Source organism: Panthera leo, chromosome D1, assembly GCF_018350215.1.
Source record: "Panthera leo isolate Ple1 chromosome D1, P.leo_Ple1_pat1.1, whole genome shotgun sequence".
Taxonomy (NCBI): domain Eukaryota; kingdom Metazoa; phylum Chordata; class Mammalia; order Carnivora; family Felidae; genus Panthera; species Panthera leo.
The window spans coordinates 25620909-25639903 of NC_056688.1; the positions used below are offsets into that span (position 1 = coordinate 25620909).

The 18995-nt window shown below is 46.9% G+C and overlaps 1 protein-coding gene across 2 annotated transcripts in view; it reads left to right on the forward strand.

The window, feature by feature from the left end:
- FLI1 (Fli-1 proto-oncogene, ETS transcription factor) overlaps window positions 1–18995 on the forward strand; it is a 121855-nt gene that overhangs the window by 31782 nt on the left and 71078 nt on the right. The window contains exon 1 of one of the 2 annotated variants that reach the window (XM_042904582.1): window positions 14786–15260. The exons of the other annotated variant lie outside the window; for it this stretch is intronic. Coding sequence (XP_042760516.1) covers window positions 15201–15260 — 60 coding nt within the window. The 5' untranslated portion in view covers window positions 14786–15200. Of the gene's footprint in view, window positions 1–14785; window positions 15261–18995 lie in introns of those variants that run through there. 2 annotated transcript variants of the gene reach the window in all.

The following is an 18995-nucleotide window of genomic DNA, read 5'->3' on the forward strand; positions in this document are numbered from 1 at the left end:
CAGGAATTTCATCAGGGTTTCCCCCTATCTCCTCCCAACCACCTCTCCCCTGTCCCCAGCAAGCACAGGTTGTATGTCCACACCTGTGCACGTCTTTGAGCAGTGCCTCGGAAACTGGCCAGGTCCCCTTTCAGATCACGGCCAAAAATGTCAGCCCCTCACATCTCACCTGTGAGCACAGGCCCCAGCCCTTTCTGGGGAAAGGAGCACCCTGCATCAAACCCACCCAAAGGTGTCCCAGAGCCCTTCACTCACAGAAGCCTGGCAGAGAAGTCAAAGCAAGGATGTGGCCACCACACAGACCTTTTGCATGTAATACACGATTTACAGACATCTTTCATCCCCTCCTTTTATTTTCTCTCCTTTTCTTTCTCTCTTGCTCTCTGTTTGACTGAGTTGCCCCAGGGCTGGTGGTTTCAAAACTAGCAGCTGCAAACTTATGAAGGAAAAAAAAAAACCCAAACCACAAAAACCCTTCTTGTGAAAACTGTGTGTGCCAGTCTAAAAGCGGTAGGCCATGCGGGAGGGAGGCCTGTTAACGTGTCAGGAGGACAGAAGCATGGAGTGTGAAACAGCAGCAGGGTCTTTATAGGGGGGAGGAATGATATGCGTTCAGGGCAGGGGGGAGTAGGGGACAAGGCAGGAGAGGAGTTTGGGAAGAGGGAGGAGTCCTAGCTGGCCAGGAAAACCCTCAGAGGAATGGCTCCCTGCATCAGCTGAGCTGTCTGAAACAGTCTGGCTTCCCAAATGCAAATCAGACCAGCTGTTACTTCTGGTATCTTCCCGCAGAAGACTCAAGATCCAGCCTCTACTCTAGGTCCACTCAAGGACTTTTGAAGCACATAGTCACATGTGTGACTGTGTCCCAGCTCCTGTCTCAGCCCCATTCTCCCCAGCTAACACCCACTCGTACTCACCTATGTATTCACACCCTTCAGACCCCACTGATCAAACAGAGAGATACCTCCCCAAACCCAGCCCCAAACTCCTGCTCTATTGCTAATTTCAACAAATAAGTCCATCTAAGGGAGTGGGGAGTAGAAAGGACATGAGGAGAAATCCTAAGACCCTCTTAGAGAGAGCATCAAGTCCTCGTCTGGCCCAAGACAAAGAAAGTCCTCAGAAGTTTCATTGAGCGTGAGGTCTGGAAAGAAGAATTCCCAGAGTTGACATGAATCTGGCCGGGCCTCTTTCTCCTGACTTCTTGCCGTAGCTCCACACTAATACCATCTTCGGCCAGAGCAAACATGGCACTTGAGTCATTTGGCCAGATCATCGAGAAAATGTCCTTGCACCCTGCTGCGTGGATGGGGAGAGCAGGCCACCCCTAGGCCCACAGACACAGACAAAAGAGGCCCACCCCAAGAGGCCCCTGGGGACAGCACTCACTGCCAGGCACCATGGGATGAGCACAAAAGAGAGGGGCGAGGTACAGCTCGATGAAGAAGACCCAATGGCCTCCAGCTGTAAAAATAAGGCAAAAGGAATGTCCTGTGAATTTGAGTCTAAGCATTGGAGGAGAAGCAAAGTTGGTGAAGTGATCAAAACTGGGTGGGGTTAATAAGAGAAAGCTTCAAGGAGGAAGTAAGTTCTGAGTAGAGGTTGAAGGAGGGGAGGGACAACGGCTGGGGTAGAGGAGGGGGAAGAGGAAGTGTGTCCTGTGGGGGAGGGTGGTTTGTCTTTGGGAAGGGTAATATTGATTGCATGGTGGCCCTGGGAGCTGTGCCATACTTGAGGCCCTACCTAGAAGTGATATCATTTGGATATATTTTCAAGGAGGAGGAATACCACTGTTCATTTCCAGTTGGCATGTTGTGTAATGGGAAGACTTTGGCAGGAGCACGGTTTGGAGTCAGGCAGCTCTGAGTTCAAATCTTAGCTCTGCCACCAGTAAGCTGGGTAACCTCCCAAGCTTCACCTTCCTGAACTATGAGATGGAGGAAATTACTTCATAAGGCCACGCTGGGGGTGAAATGGGATGCAAAAACTTACACAAAGTACCCGGTTTTGTGCCGGGAAACTAGCAGCTCCTCAAGCAGTAGTGACTGTTGGTGTAGAATTGGTAGCTGATGGATTAGAAAAGCTGCCACAGAAAACTGCTTTCCCTTTCTCCAGGGGAAAGAATCTGTAGGGAATCAGGAGGCCTGGGTGCCAACCGCAGTGGCCAGGCCCTGGTTCAGCCTTTCAGTGCGATGAAGGCACTCAAGACTTGAGTCAGTGCCCACTCAAGGTCTATGGGAGAGGTCGTCTGCTTGAGAAGCAGGTACATCCCACCACGTGGGCTAATAGGTGTTTAAAAACCAGCTCTCCAGGTCTGTGCACCCGTTTCCATGATGGAAATCCTCCCGCCGTGGTGGACTTCTAGATCCCTCTCTGAGGTCACTGGATGTGCCACTGGGGACAGATGTGTGAGGTGAGCTCTCGCCAACCTCTACCCGGCGGCCGGCATCGCAAGGGCTGGCCGTGGCCACGTCAGAGCAGGCTGGGCTCCCGACCTCCACACCTGCTTGTTTGTTAGGTAGGAGGGTGCAGCGCTTGAGGGAGGAGGAGAGGCATCCCCTCTCTCTTCTCTGTCCCGCGTTGGGCAGAAGTAAAGGTTCCCTCCCAGCCCCCACTTCCCCTCAGGACAGTTCCATACTGACTAGCAAGTTCGTTTTCCTCACAGGCTGAAACAGAACAAAACAAAAAAGGGGCTCTGTCCACTGGGCCTCGGGCAGAGTAGCCCAGCAGGGAGAGGAATCCGAAGGGGACAGCCTCAAGTGCCTGTGAGCCAGTGGTGCGGCAGACTCGCTCTTCCCCGCAAGTGCGGTGGCCATGGTCTGCCCCTGTGAACACAAGGAAACGAACGAGGCAGTGAGCTTCCAGTTTCCAGTTTAGGTGGCCGCAGGGTCTGGCTTCATCCTTAATGAATTTTCTGGCAGGGGCTGTCACAGAATCAGGGAATGCCGGATCCAGAAAGATCTCAGGAATTGTCTGTGAGCCCCCTTGCTGCCCAGGTGAGGGTACTGGGGTCAGACCCCTCAGCTGTGTCGTACCTAGAACCAGACTTCCCTTTCTTGCCTGCTTCTGGGTGGTTCTCCTGTAGCCTGATGCTCTTACATTGTTTTCTCACATCATCACGTTCATAATTCCTGCAGTCCCTGTGAGCATGAGGTCCTTCGGGCAAGTTCCATGACTTTCCTTTCTTGCGTACTGCCCCCCACCCCAGACACCTAGCACAGTTCAGGGGGGACCTGGGGGCCAGCCGATCAGCAGATCCGTTCCTGCTTGGCAGTAAAGCAACTAATAGGAGGAGTGGTGGGAAAAGGAACAGAATCAGGACAGACCCCCCCCCGCCCCCGCCCCAAGCAAATTCTGTCTTGGGGATTCCCTCCTTCACTTATAGGGAATATCTTGTTTCGCTCCCCAGTTTACACCAGCTCTTCCTAAAGAGGAGGGAATCCTGTTTTCCTCACATTGGGCTGTTTGGTCTCATCAGCGGGGAGCATCTGTCCCCTGCTAGCCACCTCTGCTTTGTGACCCTGTATACATGAGGACGCTAAGGACACCCAGCCAGCCTCTGCCAAGAGACTTTGTTATGCCGTGTTTAAAAGAAAAAAAGGCAGGAGGGGGGATTAATGGAGTCACAGGAAGTGAGATTATTACATTTATAAACACTGAGCCCGTGTTCACATTTCAGGTGTCCTGATTTATCTCACAGGTGGGAGGGAAGAACTTGCTGGCAACCTTTCACTCAGGGCTCTGAGTCTTGGAACAGGATTTCCTCTGCAAATTGTCGAAGATCAGATAAAAGTCTTAATCTTGGGCGCACACAGCCACAGGCTTTGGCCCCTGCCACTGTGTGCTCAACTTTCAATAATGAGTCTCAACAATGGTTTGAGATTCAGTACGGTTAAAGAGGTGGGAAAGAAAAGGATCGGGCTGGAGCTATATGAGGGTTTCCCTGGGCACTCTGCATCCACCAAGGACTCCTGAACGAGTACTGGGCTCAGCACAACATAGGTCCCTTTTTTCACTGCCTTTGGCCTCCGTGCACCAAGTAGAAAGCACACAAAAACAGACTCAAATACCTACCCCCTTTTTTGGAAGGACAGAAACCAGAAGCATTCGCCTCTGCTTCTTGGGCTGGGTCCTTCTGAGCCAGCCTGGAGGCACACGTCCCAGGCATTGGCTGGCGGGTCTGTGAGGTTGGGAAAACGTTTAAACTGTCCTCCAGAATGTTTGCGCTAAGGGGATGCCTATTTTTTTCACAATGCATCGTGTAAGTTTCACGTCTTTTCAGCATAGGAAGAACCAAGACCACATTTGTGAAGTGGCACTGTGTTAGAGGTTGCTCTGAGGAACGATAGTGAGCCAGCTGCCCTCTGAGCAGTTCAAGTCCCAGATAGAGAGTATATTAATCATGTTGAATGAGGCAGTCAACTGAGTTAGCACAAAGAGTGGAAAATCTTGAAATCAGGGTCTATACTCCCCAGGAGTTTGCCTGATCTAAAGTCCCACCTTGATTTCATATTCTTACTACCTCAGCTAGGACTGCCCCGTATTATATAGAGTCAGTTATGTGGGTGCTGTGCTGAAAGCTTTACTCGGATTCTCTCACTGAATCTTCACAACCTCCTTATCCCCATTTTACAGATGAAAACCTGAACCTCAGAGCAGTTTCCTGATTTGCTCAGAGTCACCCAAGCGTGCACCTTCGACCAAAGCATTTACCCCCCCACCCTTTGTGGGACCAGTATTTCAACAGCTCACTGTTCCTAATGCTCATCCCCGTGTTTATTCAGCAGGTGGCACAGGGCCAATCAGAGCAGCCGAAAGCCGCAGCCCAGCCCGAGAATATGCGTTTTAGTCTAGAGTTCGATGAATTCCAAGGAAGTCACATCCAAAGCCATGAAGAATAACTCTGCTCTGAGGGAGGAGCTAGAACGAGGGCCCTTTTTCCTTTCCTTCCAACTGCTCCTGTTTAAGAACAAAAGTGTTCTGCGGTGCCGGGGCCCCTCAAGCCTAGGTACCCACAGCTTTTCTGTTGGCTCTGCCCTAGTAGGATTCCAGGGAGCTAGAGCAAGGGCTGTGTGAAGGCTACACTATCAAGGGATGGACTTACTTATTTGCCAGGAGAACTTAAGGGGTCGGGGAGAGGGGGTAGGGAGCAAAGTTTAATTAATGAGTTTCAGGGGAAACTCAATCTATGGAATGAATGATTTTCCCAGATGAGTGGTATTTAGAGGCTCACAAAAATCCCGCATTTTTCCATGGCTGTTTCCCATCCTTTCTGAGCCTTGGCTGAATGGATCCGGAAATCCTTTGGAAAAGAAAACGCACTGGTCTGTTCACCTTGAAAATGAAGAAACCAAAAAGGCGTAATGTCCCTCTTCCTTCTCAGGTGGATTGATTACTTTTACAAGCACCTCAGGAGGCCCTGCGGAAAAGGCAGATGCCATGTCCTGTCCCAGTGAAGAAGTTCATAATAATCTGTGCAAAACAGCACCCTGGGATAAACACAGTGTGGCTATATATATACCCTTGGCCGTTTCCTGCTGCTCTTGAAGCTTGTGCAGGCTCGAAGGTAGGGTGAGGCTGTGACCATAAGCCACACGGTGACATGTACATTAGCCATGCCCTCTGCTTCCTGTGCTGCTGACAACCTGGGCTGGATTAGCCCAGCACTGCTGGGGGACTGCCCAAGGGGAAGAAGCCCCTGACACTTGACCTTGTGGTGTCTCTGAGGTGTGCTGTTGTCTTCTCTGGGTTCAGGTTGCCAAGCTGCAGATAGATGTCGGTGAGAAAAACACCAAAGAGCCAGCAGGCATGTCCCACCAGGACGGTCTGCTTGTGGAACTTGTGCACCACAACAGAAGAGGTCAAGTACAAAAGGGTGGTTAGTTAGCAAAGAAGCGGCCCTCTTGCTGTTAAAGGGACAGCATCAGTAAAACACTTTCTGAGCGAAGTTGTGTTAAAAATCACTTGGCAGGACCCCAGGGTCGCAGCCACGTGCTAGAAACCCACAGCGCTGGAAATAGTAACCATGATTTGAACTGCAGAATCACCTCTCATTTTAGGATTTCAAAATGCTCAAGCAGACATCTCACAGTGTAATTTTGGAGTGGCAAACGGGACGCCCGCTTTACGAAACAGTGAATTAAGGCACCAAAACATGCAGAGACTTGTCCTAAAACCTAGAGTAAGTCATAAGAGACCAGAATAAAGCTCGCAGCGCCCCCCACCCCCTTTCTCCACCCACCCAGCCAGTGGTCAGCATGGTATTCTGTCACACCCTCCTACTCCTTTAGGAGACTGTGGGGCACAACCTTGCACTGTTCAGAAGCTTTTCAGGAAACCCTGATGTGTAGACAGAACCACTGTGAGTCTACATCACTTGGACCCACATGTCCTGTGCCAGTCGCTGGATTAAAAAGTCTGTAATTCACTCAGGCAGCAAGTTTTGATTGAGTGCTTACTGTCTGCCAGGCGTTGTGCTAAGTCCTAGCTGTGCAGGTAAATGAAGGAGACCAGACACCCTGCCCTCGTAGACTTTTAGTCTAGTGGCGGGAGAGACGTCAATCACACTTCTGCACAAATGAATATGTGAGTAGAAATGTGGTATGAAGGAAGAGGAAAAAGGTAGAGTGTCCTGAAAAAGAACTTAAGACTGGATATCGTTGAGATGGGACCTCTCAAGGAAAGCCCCCTCCCCCCCCCCCCGAAGAGATAATATTTCCACATAAGTAATAAAGATGGGAGGAAGGACTATGCAACCTTGCTTCCAACACCTACCCAAAGCGGGTTATGATTCTAAGAAGCAGCTAGTTCCCAAAATAAATAAATAAATAAATAAATAATTGCTGTCTGTCTTGAGCGTGCCTCCCTCTTGAGATAGTTTGAGTGGTTTACAGCAGGAAAGGAAAAGAAAGTGAGACCTATAGGGAGGTAGGGTCCTCTAGTGACCTGTGGTGAAGATACCATTAGGGCATTTCATTGCTTCCAAAACGTGGCTGAGGGATGTTCAAAGGGGTTTTACGCAACAGGATCCTGTGTTCAAAATAGTGTGGTAGGGCGCCTGGATGGCTCAGTTGGTTGAACATCTGACTCTTGATTTTGGCTCAGGTCATGATCCCAGGGTCCTGCTAATAATAATTAGCACAAGGGGCTCTGTGCTGAGCATGGAGCCTGCTTAAGCTTCTCTCTCTCCCTCTCTCTCTGCTCCCTCCCTGCTTGTGCACTCTCTCTTCTCTCTCTCTCTAAAAATAAAAATAAAAATAATTTTTTTTTAAATAGCGTGGCAAACTCTGGGTTCTAGAAACATACAAAAGCCTCTTTGCCTCAGGATTGATCAGAACGTTGTATGTGCTAATATAGCTCATGAACCTTTAAGGAAAGGAGAGGAGCAGTGTCTTCTGCAGCACTTTCCAAACAAATGCGATGCTGGAACAGTTTGTTCACTGAGCACCTAACATGGGTTCGGAGATTTGTGTCTGCCTAAGACTCACTTGGGGACTGTAAAGAGTACTGGCTCCTGGGCTTGGCTCCTGAGATCCTAATTCACTAGATCTAGAATGGTCTCAGGAAGCTTTGATTTTTAAAAATTTTACTTTTAAAAATTTTAAAATAAAATACACCAAGTTCAGGAGCCAGGCTTCCAGAGAAACTAACCAGGCTAGTACCCTGAGGAACACGTCAGCAGCTCTATTCATTTCCAGGACAAGCTTTCTGAACAGAGCTAAGTTATTGTTTATATATATATATATATATATATATATATATAATTATATATATATAATTATATATAATAATTTAATTATATATAATAATATATATAATAATATGTTATATAATAATATGTGTACACATATACGTATCTATATACACATATATACACACATATGTGTATATAGATACGTATATGTGTATATATACACGTACATATGTATGCGTATATATGTATATATATACACATACATATGTACGTGTATATATATGTATATATATACACGCATGTATATACAACAACAACAGCAATAATAATTAGGAGCAAAGTGAGTAACAGACCACAAATCCGACCTTAGTCTACAATCTGTGGAGTGTCTCACGTCAAGCTACAAAGACCACATTTGTCCTTTTGGACTTGGTGGGCAGGAACGTCATGTGTGGTAGAAGGCTGAGAATTCCTGATGCTGTGCAAATACAGGATCCAGCAGAATGTTTTCTGATGTGCCCATCTCTCTTTGTCTAATTAGCTGCTTCTCTTTGGCCGCCTCCCGTCCTTTCAGATGGAACAAAGGTACCCAGAAAGACACATCTTAATGCATTCATATGCAAAGAAGTTTGTGTCTTATTTTCTCTCCCTCTTGTCCTGGGCCCAGGAGAATGAAAAAGCCTGGGGGGACCGGTGCTTTTCAGAGGCGTTGGCTCCCACAAGCTCCGCCTATCTGGGTTGTGATCAGCATAATGGGAGGGTGGCGGGTGGGAGGGGGAGGGGGGAGCCTGAGCATATGACCGTGACCGGAGCTTGCTGTTGAGATGCAAGGGTTCAGATTACTATTGCCTAAGCCTCAGCAGCCTCCCAGAGCTCCAGGCTCGACGCTGCAGACAGAAAACACCTTTGCAGTCACACACCAAAAAAAAATTCTAATGCCATCTGGTGGAGATCTGACCAGGTTCGAGGAGACACAGGACGTGAGAAGGAGGCTGTAGAAAGAGGAAAATGTGAGCAAAACTAGCGTTCTCCTTCACATTAAAACAACCCTGCCTTGTCCTTCTCAGAACATTCTTTGGCCCGAAAATTTAGAGACAGGGCCATACTTGTGCATGTGCAGAGACCGGGATTTTCACAAACGGCAGGTCTAGGGGTGAGTGTTGTGTAAGAACCCATATAAAGGTGCACGATTTAACCTGTTCAAAAGTTGGGGATGATTGTCACTGAAACGAGGATGAGAGGAAGGAACGAGTGACATCTCTCCAAAGATAGCTGCACATGAAAGGCGTTTGTCCTTCTCACCCACGAGGTCTGACTCTTGGTGCGTTTTGCTGGGTTTGCACTAATGCTCTGGCTGGTGGTCATTTGCTCTCGGTGGCCAGTTTCACTTCCTAGTTTTGCCGAAATGGCAGTGAGGCCTGTTGCTTGGGCCTGCTGTGTCACTGAAGGAAGTGTGCAGTTTTAAAATGTCAAAGCCAGCAGCCTCGTGTCCAGTGCGTGCCGTCAATCAGCAAGTGTCCCTGGGCCTCGGATGAGCCCACTGCGCATTAAAACGGTGACTAACAGATAAAAATCTCACCTTAACGCTCACCTACAGTCTCACGAAGGCGGCAGGATCACAAAGCAAAGAAAAATGGTGTCACTATAAACAATTAAACGTACTCACTGCCGGTGTGTTTTGGGGCAACGAATGCATTAGAAAAAGCGTAGCCCCATGGAAAGCCTGGGTTTCTGGCATCTGGGGTGCTGGGCTCGTGTTCTTGTACTTAGCAGCTTTGTGACCAAGAATGAGGTCTTACCCTTGCAGAACCTTCCTTTCTTTATCCACAAAATGGGGAAGGGGAATAATACTACCTACTTCCCCATGAATTATGGTATTAAATAAGATCATAGGTGTGGGAAGGCTCCTATTAAGATAAATGTCTTGAACTATAAAATAGTCTAAAAATCCCAGTTATTATTATTGCTAGAATCACAGTATGGAGGGAAATAAGTGTAGAAGATGCATCTTCTGCCATTTCCATTAAAAAGACAGAGACAGGGGCTCCTCAGTGGCTCAGTCCGTTAAGCAGCCAACTCTTGATTTCAGTTCAGGTCATGATCTCATGGTTCCTGAGATGAGGCTCTGTGCTGACAGATGGAGCCTGCTTGGGATTCTCTATTCCTCTGTCTCTGCCCCTCCCTTGCTCTCTCAAAATAAAATAAACATTCAAAAAAAAAAAAAAAAAAAAAAGACAGACAGAGACAGAGAATGAGCTGAGTACAGGAATTAAACTAGCCCAAGTCTTTGTTCTGGCCCCTTGCTCTATGCTTAAATTCCTCCATAATAACTTAAAGGTAATTAATAATGGCTATCATTTGTATTGAAGGATTTAAGATGAATTTATTTCTGAGATTTGGAGAAATCCCAGAAAATAAAGTACTTCCTAAGATAGCATTTGGTTTTCATTTTCAGAGAGCTGACCTCTAATTTAGGAGAATTTTGTGGATGTGTAGTTGGTATAATTCCTTCACAGATCAGTTTGATAGTCAAAAATTATCATAATGACAATCAGTAGTATTATTAGGTCTGTAGACAAGATAGGCAAATAAAAGGTCACACTGTAACACCCATGTGATTGTGATTTACTAGGTAGTTGAATGAACCAGGAGTCTGAATTTGGCTGTATTGGAAGAATAAATAGTGAACTGCTTATGAATTTCATCGGCCTTTCTCAGCCTTCCCCACCCTTACATGCCAGGTCCCCTTAGAAATTTATGATTCCTGCAAACAGAAAGTCGTATTAAGAATAAGATGTTTAATTTTTTTTCCTTTAAGGGTCTCATGTGCTGGTCTGAGAAATTGTTTAACCTGACTTTACAGAGAGGACCTTGGAAGGAATAGGACAAAGGACAATGGAATAAGCCAGGGGGCCCCTGGGTGACTCAGTCAGTTAAGCATCTGACTCTTGATTTCGACTCAGGTCATGATCTCATGGTCCCTGGGTTCGATTCCCAAAGCGAGGAGCCTGCTTGGGATCCTCTGTCTCCCTCTCTCTCTGCCTCTCCCACCCCCTCCAAAATAAATAAATAAACATTAAAAAAAAAAAAAAACAAGCAACTGGAAATGGGGAGCAGTTGATCCTGAAGTTCCCTAATACTTCCACCCCCATCTGGTATCCAGGGGTCAAATCTCAGTTCCTTGGGCATGACCAAGGAGGCTGTCTATTTGGTTTAGCAGTGAGACCTTACTATTTAAACCCTTTGCCCAACCCCACTAAACAGGAAATGCAAGCTGCTAGAGCTTAACATGCAACCACTCCTCAGGTCCCCAACCCCCACTCCCTCCCGGGGTAAGTACATTGTTCTTTCTTTCCATTATGATGAGCTGCACACATTCATTAATACGTGCAAGGCTGTCAGTTAGCAACTGTTAGAAAAAGAAGACCTGATAAGAATTCTTACAGTCAGGAATCTCAGACTCAGGAAACTTCCCACAAAGGGCGTAACATGAGTTAATAAGCTACAGCTTTTGATGGTGGCATTAGCACTCTGGCTTCTGAAATCTTCAAGATGGGTGCCTATGGCACTCTTGTCATGCTTGAAATTCTCATTGTTGGCTTGATATCTTGAATCCTTTTGTCACTTGAGCAACCTTGAGAATGTGGGAACCTGGAGAGGTTTGGTGAGATACACCCATTTCGGACACACCCAAGACATGCCAGGTACAGATAAAAATCTCCAGTGTAGCTGAAACATCCAAACACAGAGCGTATGGCTAATGGTACACCTCTAAACTGTGTTGTTCACTGGCTTTCCAAAGCGAGTGCTCATCGAATACTGTATGTACGATCGAAAGAAGACTAGAAAGAATGGATATTTTTCTGACTCTAGAAAAGACAGATAGCTACCATGTTGTCTATATGCATACTTTCTGCTATAACATTATTTGCATGAGTTAAGTATTTATAGGGCAATATTTAGTAGTTTTCAAAACGCATTCTAATTTGTGGGTATTTGTGCGTGTGCAGGTGTGTGTGGGAGACCATGAAAAAGACTATGATGTCTTGCCATTGGGGAGTAGAGCCTGACTCAGCACCCCAAACAAGGAACAGACCCCAGTTTGCATTCCAAAGGATGGTACTAACCGGACGATAACGCTGAGGCTTCTTCCCCATGCTCAAGCAAACATTTTCAGAAGGGTCTATACGTCTATATAAAAAGAGTATGGGTAATCTTTCTGAGCTCAAGAGTCATATTTCTCCAGTAGATTTAACTCTTAAATGGACAAGACCCTTTCAAACTGAATTTGTTGAATCCAACCACTACATCACTATGTAGTGATGATGGTGTGGACCCTCCATGGAAGCAGGAGAAAGGCCACCTGATATACAACAGATAGAAAGAATGAGACCTGGGGACCAGCACAGCTCTCTCCCCTCATCTGTAAAATGAGGCTATAAACTCTTTGACCTACCTCGGAGCGTTATCTTCAGGACCATGCTAACTGGGAGCTGAAACACAAAAACAAAAACAAAGCCCAAAAACCAGAATACACAGCACAAAGCAAGGCATTTCTGAGTGAGACTCATCCAATAGATACCAGTGAGGCTGGTTTCACATCTCTCTAGATGGCCTCCACCACACCTGAGCACTGGCCATCTGCAACATGGTGCCTCGCCAACGTCAGTGAGTCTACAGCTTGAGTGAACCCTTGGTAGGAATTTTGGCCAGGCCCCGGTCTCTGAACCATGAACTCTGCCATGAACAAGATGTTATTTTTTTTAACCCATCGTTTAAAATTAATTTTTTGAAAAAAATTTTATGTTTATTCATTTTTGAAAGACAGAGAGACAGAGCACAAGCAGGGGTGGGGCAGAGAGAGAGGGGGACACAGAATCTGAAGCAGGCTCCAGGCTCCGAGCTATCAGCACAGAGCCTGACGCAGGGCTCAAATTCACGAACCATGAGATCATGACCTGAGCCGAAGTCGGATGCTCAACGGACTGAGCCACCCAGGCGCCCCTAAAATTAATTTTTAATGAAAGAGATAATACATATAATATATTCCTTTAAAAAGTTCAAATAGCAATGAAGTAAGAACCTCCTTACCTCACCGTACACCCCTCCCCTCAGTCTTACTCGCATCCTAAATGTGGCCATTGAGGGTTTATTGAGGTTCCTGGGATAGATCATGCAGATGATGCATCACCTTTTCCCTCAGGAAACTATCTTTTAGGCTGAGTTCCAATTACTTTTGCTGTGATGTTACTGGCGAGGCTTTTGTGGAGGGTTTACTTTCTATCCAACTGCAAATCGTCAATATGATGTACATAATGTGGAGGCTTTGGCAATAGGAGAAGAATTGCTTGATAAAAACGTGTGTGGAAATAGCTTGCGATCTGTAGGGACATAAATAGCCAACAGTAGTTCCCTGAGCTACAGACTCTCTCCCATCAGCACCATAGGACATTGGAGCTGGGAGAGATAAGTGTAGCCAGGTTCTACCCTTGAGCTTTCCATCTTAGTCTTAACAAGGAACATCAGTGTTTTACCATAATATTGTCATTGTGGTTGTGCAATTTTTAGAGAATGTGCTCATGGGGAGCAAACACTCTCCATGCTTCCTTTGCCCTTCTGCCTTACATACCATCTCTCCCACTCCTTCATTTTATGGAAGGGGAAATGGAAAATCGGAGAAGTAATCCTTGCTCAAGAGCCCATGGCTGGTCAGTAGTGGAGAGAGCAGAGCTCTGGATCCCATGTTTCTGTTCCGGTGCGCTTTCTACTCTACACTATTTCTTTTACATGTGTTTCTTGCGAATATCCCATACTAAGAAATCAGGTATAAACAATGCACTGAAATATGAGACAGCCACGTCTCTGCCTTTCTTGCATTAGTCAAGTGTTTTAAAGCTCAGCGCTCATCCCCTGCCACCCAAGCTTTCCAAATGCTTCTAGGTGAGATGCCCAGATTCAAGACCATTTCCATTTCTGAGTGTTCTTCTATCTGCTGAGCCTCTGTGTGGGCTACAATGAATAGGAAAAAAATCTGACTTGGACTCCTGGAACCCCCACTTCAAGCTCTGTGACATGGGACAAGTCATATCACCTAGCTCAGGCTCAGTTTCTTTACTTGTCAACCATTGGGCCTTGTCAACCATTAGAGTGTTGTCAGGAGGGCCCGATAACATAATGCACATGAAAGCATTTTAGAAAAGAAAATACTACAGGCAGTTGCCATTGTTATAAATCTTTGGCTCATCCTCTTATGTCCAGGTCTGAAAATATCTCCTCCACTGATGTCTGAACAACAGAAAAATGGAACAAAGCAAAGACCCAGGGCTGCATTTGTACTCTGGAGTCCCCTCTATTATAGTATCTGTGTTGGGCTTTCCAGTGTGTAGGTCGAAACAAAACAAAACAAAAAAGAAGAAGAAAAAGCAGCAGCAAATACTGCTTGGTTTTGCATTTTCCCTTCTGTTTTCTGATTAGAGTCTCTATGGCCTGTGAGTGCAGAGAGAACCTCAAAAGATTGTGTTTGCTGCAGATAAGCACCAAACTCGATGTTTATCAGCACTTATCTCCTGCAAACTCACTCTCTGGAGGCTTCAAAGACCGGGGAGATCTCTCAGCCTTGTTCTGAGGAGAAGCAAGCTCCTGCAGGGCTCAGCAGCAGGTGTGGTCCAACTTGCTCCATCCCTAGGAACGTGGTTGTCTTGTTCCTCCACATGCAAAAGAAGGAAGCAGAGGGTTTACCCAATGCCCGGGGATGGGTAGTGGGGTAAAGGGAGCAGCAGCAGAAAAGGAGTGTTTTGAAACCAGCCCAGAAAGGCTGAGCAAGTAGGTGAGGTGGGGGAGGGGAAGGAAGGTTATGTATCTACCTGCTCCCACCCATCTCAGGACTTCATCTGCCAGACAAACCCATCACACCTTCAAAAGGTGTTTGAATTCCCTTCCTGCTCCCAGCTCACCACCCCCTACCATCTTTGGGTGCGCCCATTAGTCTGTATTCAGAGGGATTGTTGGCAGGGAGTGGGACAGTGGGAGGGGGGAGGGGGTGGGGGGGAATGGGGGAGCCAGCATTTTATTAGGCTGTTGAATTTGATTTATTAGGGGGGAAAAATCCTTCGCTTGCTTGCCACACAGGTTATTCTCAAAGTGAAAACTCTATTTTACTTTGAAAAAAAAAACATGGCGAAAGTGCCTACAGTTATGAATGGAGCTCTTTGTTACCTTCCAGATCGACAAGACAGACTGTTTGGTTCATGTCTGTGCACTAGCAAAGGAGTGTGGGGGCCTGGGAGACAGATGTGGCCTTAATTGCATGGAAATATTAGAAGATCGTTAAGCCATTTTGACAGGATTTTCCTCTTGCTGCAGGAGCAAAGGGCCACGTCTGAGCTGCATCGGGTCTGGCCAGACCCTCCAGCTGGGCCTCTTGTCCCCGCGTGTGAGAGACACATGGGCCTTGATTCACTTGCCCCGATAGTAGAAGGAAATAGACGCCTCCTTGCTATCGACGTCTATGCATGGCTGTGCTCCACGAGTGCAGAGAGTAATCCCCCAAGAAATCCTCAGACCCAAGGTGGGAGTTGGAAGAGAAGCTGTGTATTGAAATAAATATTTGGGAATGGGTGAACGCATGCACACGAAGGGAGAGTGATCGGGCTGTCTCTAAACCGACGGGTGTTCTCTATAAAGCTTTCGAGGGACCCACATAGGATCTGAAGGATTTACTGAAAGAGTACATCTGTTATCACAACAAATAAGGGTATTTAACAACAACAGTTTTCCATCTCTTCACTTTTCCCTTTGGAGTTTACATTTGGTGCTTATAGAATTATTCCATTGAGAGTCTTGGAAACAAGTCAGAGAAATCTTAGAACAATGTTGGGTTGTCAAAGAACAATACCTGGTAAATATGGCCGCTCTGATCTCTCCTTGCCTGGATCCCCTCCTCTCCTCCTTGCCCCATAATTTTCTGTGTGCCTAGAGAACACAATTTTTTTTCCCATAAGCCTATATTAAAATAATTATGAGGACTGATCTGCTGGGAGAGAAGGGGAAACCCCCTGTAAAACTACAGTGTGGGAAGCCCTTTGGGTTACAAGAGTGATGTTTTAGAGCAAGTCTTTCTCAACCATCAAATGTGGACAGTAGAGACGTGGAGTGAATTAGTATTATACAATCCTCCCTTCAGAGGGGTGAGGTCATGGTCACGTGGAGCATCGTAATGGTCAGATGGGGCTGCGTTGGTGGGTCATGGCTTAGACGATGTTTGAGCCACAGCCTGGGAGAGACGGGGACAGGGTGACCAGAAAGGAAGGGAGGGAGAGAGGAGGGAGAGAATGTGCAGCAGCAGAGATCCTGTTTTCATGCAAATGTTGTTGTTAACCTAAAGGGAAAAAGGGAAGGGCTACCAGGCAGCATTGGCACACCAGAGCCCCCAAGCTGTGCTAGTTGAGTGCTGCTCTCCCAAGGGCTGGACCTTCGAGAAGCACCAGGGATGTGTTACAAGGCCAGGAGCGCACAGTCTGCAAGCTCCGGTTGAACGTAAAATCACCGGCCCACTCAGACGTGGGCTCTGGGTCTCCGAGGAGAAGCAGAGTTTGCCTTCCAGCCAGTCAGGATACAGGGGCACCTTACCGCTGCTTTTTCCAGATCACTGGAGATCTAGGTATCTCGTTAGAGGACCCTGCAGAGCGAGCCACAACTCCATTTTACTAAATGGAGACCGGTGCCCTTCCAAATCTCTTGGGAACAGCCTTTGAGGGTGGTGGCGGCAAGTCTATGCCCCCTTCTCTCTGCTATATGCTCTTCAGAGGATGAGATGAAATGTTGAGGTCCTAGCTGGCTATTTATGACCAGGAAAGTCCCTGCAGTACATTTGTTGATAGTCGATGAAGTGTTAACGCCCTGCCCCTCGGCCACATTCCTGCTCAGTTCACTGCTTGCCTCCTTCTCTGAAATCCCCCTGCCTTGACAGTTGGTCGGGCCATCTCTCAGTACTTCACGTCCTGCCACCTTCTCGGGAGGCAGTGGCTCAGCTGCTTTATTGCTTTCTGGGATGCTACACGTGGCAGAAGACATGGTCCATTGTTACATGAGCTGTGGTAAAGTGACAGGGCGGGTACCTTACACTTTCCAAAATTCTTTTAGGAGCCTCGTTCTTATTTACTTTAATCCTCACAGCAGACCGTAATTCCTGCCGTATTAAGTTCAGGATCTTCTCTCCCCTTCTCCCTCTCTCACTACACCCTCCCCCCCCCCCCCATCTCCAGCCCCGCCCCGAGGCACAGGCTGTGATTACACGGCAGATTTGGAGCTGCTCCTTGCTACTTACCGTCCAGGGGCGACCCTCTCATTTACAAAGGCATCTGCGTGCTTGTCTGATATTTGCTTCCCTGAAAAGCTAGGGTCAGATCAGGGGTAGGGGGAAGTTTCTACAAATGTCCTAATTCTCTAGTAGCAATAATGCTATTAACATTCTGTGATGCCATTTTTCCATTGACATGGTCCTGAATTTTATTACAGAGCCTGGTACATAGCACATGCCCAATAAATACTTGTTAAATGAACGAATGCATCCACGAATGAATGCTTTTTTTTGCGTCAAATATGTTCACGCTCCCCTAAAGAGAGAGGACGGACGCGTTAAGGAAATAGCCAACGTGACTTTTGCATGTTTTGAGTAGCCCCTAGTCTGGCCACCAAGCACAGGTATCTACAACCTCTGCTGGCCACAGTAGTCACCACTAGTAACACGTGGCTGTTTCAATTTACATTAACTACAATTCACTAAGATTTTAAAATTCAGTTCCTCCGTCGCACTAGCCACCTTCCAAATGCTCCATAGCCACACAGGTCTGGTGACTTCTCTGTTGCACAGTACAGATTTTAAAATATTTCCTATCACAGAAATTTCTATTGGACAGTGTTGGTCTAAAAGATAAATTTACAAGTTCCATGTCTTTCTATGTAGAAGAATAATATATTGGGGCACCTGGTGGCTCAGTAAGTTGAGCACCCAACTCTTGATTTTGGCTCAGGTCATGATCTCACTCTCGTGAGATTGAGCCCCACGTCGGGCACTGTTCTTGGCGCGAGCCTGCTTACGAATCTCTCTCTCCCTCTCTTTGCCCTTCTCCCCTGCTTGCGCTCTGCCTCTCTAAAAAAATAAAGACAAAAAAATAATAAGCTTACATAAACATTTTGCTTCTTAAAAAATTTTTTTAATGTTTATTTATCTTTGAGAGACACACACAGAGCACGAGCAGGGGACGGGCAGAGAGAGAGGGAGACGCAAAATCCAAAGCAGGCTCCAGGCTCTGAGCTGTCGGCACAGAGCCCAATGCGGGGCTCGAGCTCACAAACAAGATCGTGACCTGAGCTGAAGTTGGACGCTCAACCGTCTGAGCCACCCAGGCACCCCACATTTTTTTTAAGTTTATTTATTTATTTTGGGAGAGAGAGAGAAAGAGAATGAGCAGGGGAGGGGCAAAGAGAGTGGGAGACGGAGGGTCTGAAGCGGGCTCTACACTGACGACAGCAAACCTGACACGGGGCTCAAACTCACGAACCATGAGATCATGACCTTAGCGCTTAACCAACTGAGCCACCCAGGCGCCCCATCACATTTTGTTTCTTAATTCTGATTTGATTGCAAGACTGAGTTTATAGAGCACGTTCTCGTTCTTTTCCAGTATCCTTAACACGTTTGAAAAGTCATTCAGGTTGTTAGACTTGAAACTTTCTTTGGGTCAGGATTAGAAGGAGCAAGGTGCCTATGAGGTTCCCCCAGGGACATGTTGCTCCCAGTTTCCCTAGAAGGGCAGGATTGGGAAGGTTGACATCATTGATTTTGGCCTCCTTATGGAAATCACCGAGCCCGTAATGAACGTGGGAGATCTCAACCACGCAGAAAACTAAGCGGAAGCGGCAGTATAAGAACTTGACAGCCTTTGACAATGGAGCCTGGAGTTAAGGGACCGAGAAGGAAAAATGAGCTGATGAGGTTTTTGGACATCTCCTCAGGGCATCCCCACCTGGCGGGCTAGTTTCCCATTTCCTTTAAGTTTCTGAGACATCAAGGATTAAGCCTGACTGCCACCATGACACATGCCCTTGAGAGAGACAGACAGGCTCCTACTGGGCAAGGCCGGTACCTTCAGAAGCGTCCAAGAGTAGAACACTAAGTACCCTTTATAGAGTAACTAAATCAGTCCCAAGTCCCCAGGAACTGTCAGTGGGCTTCAGCTGGGCTTTCTGTGCAAATAGCTTTACTGAGATTGACAAAGAAAATATCTCCATGTAATCCCAC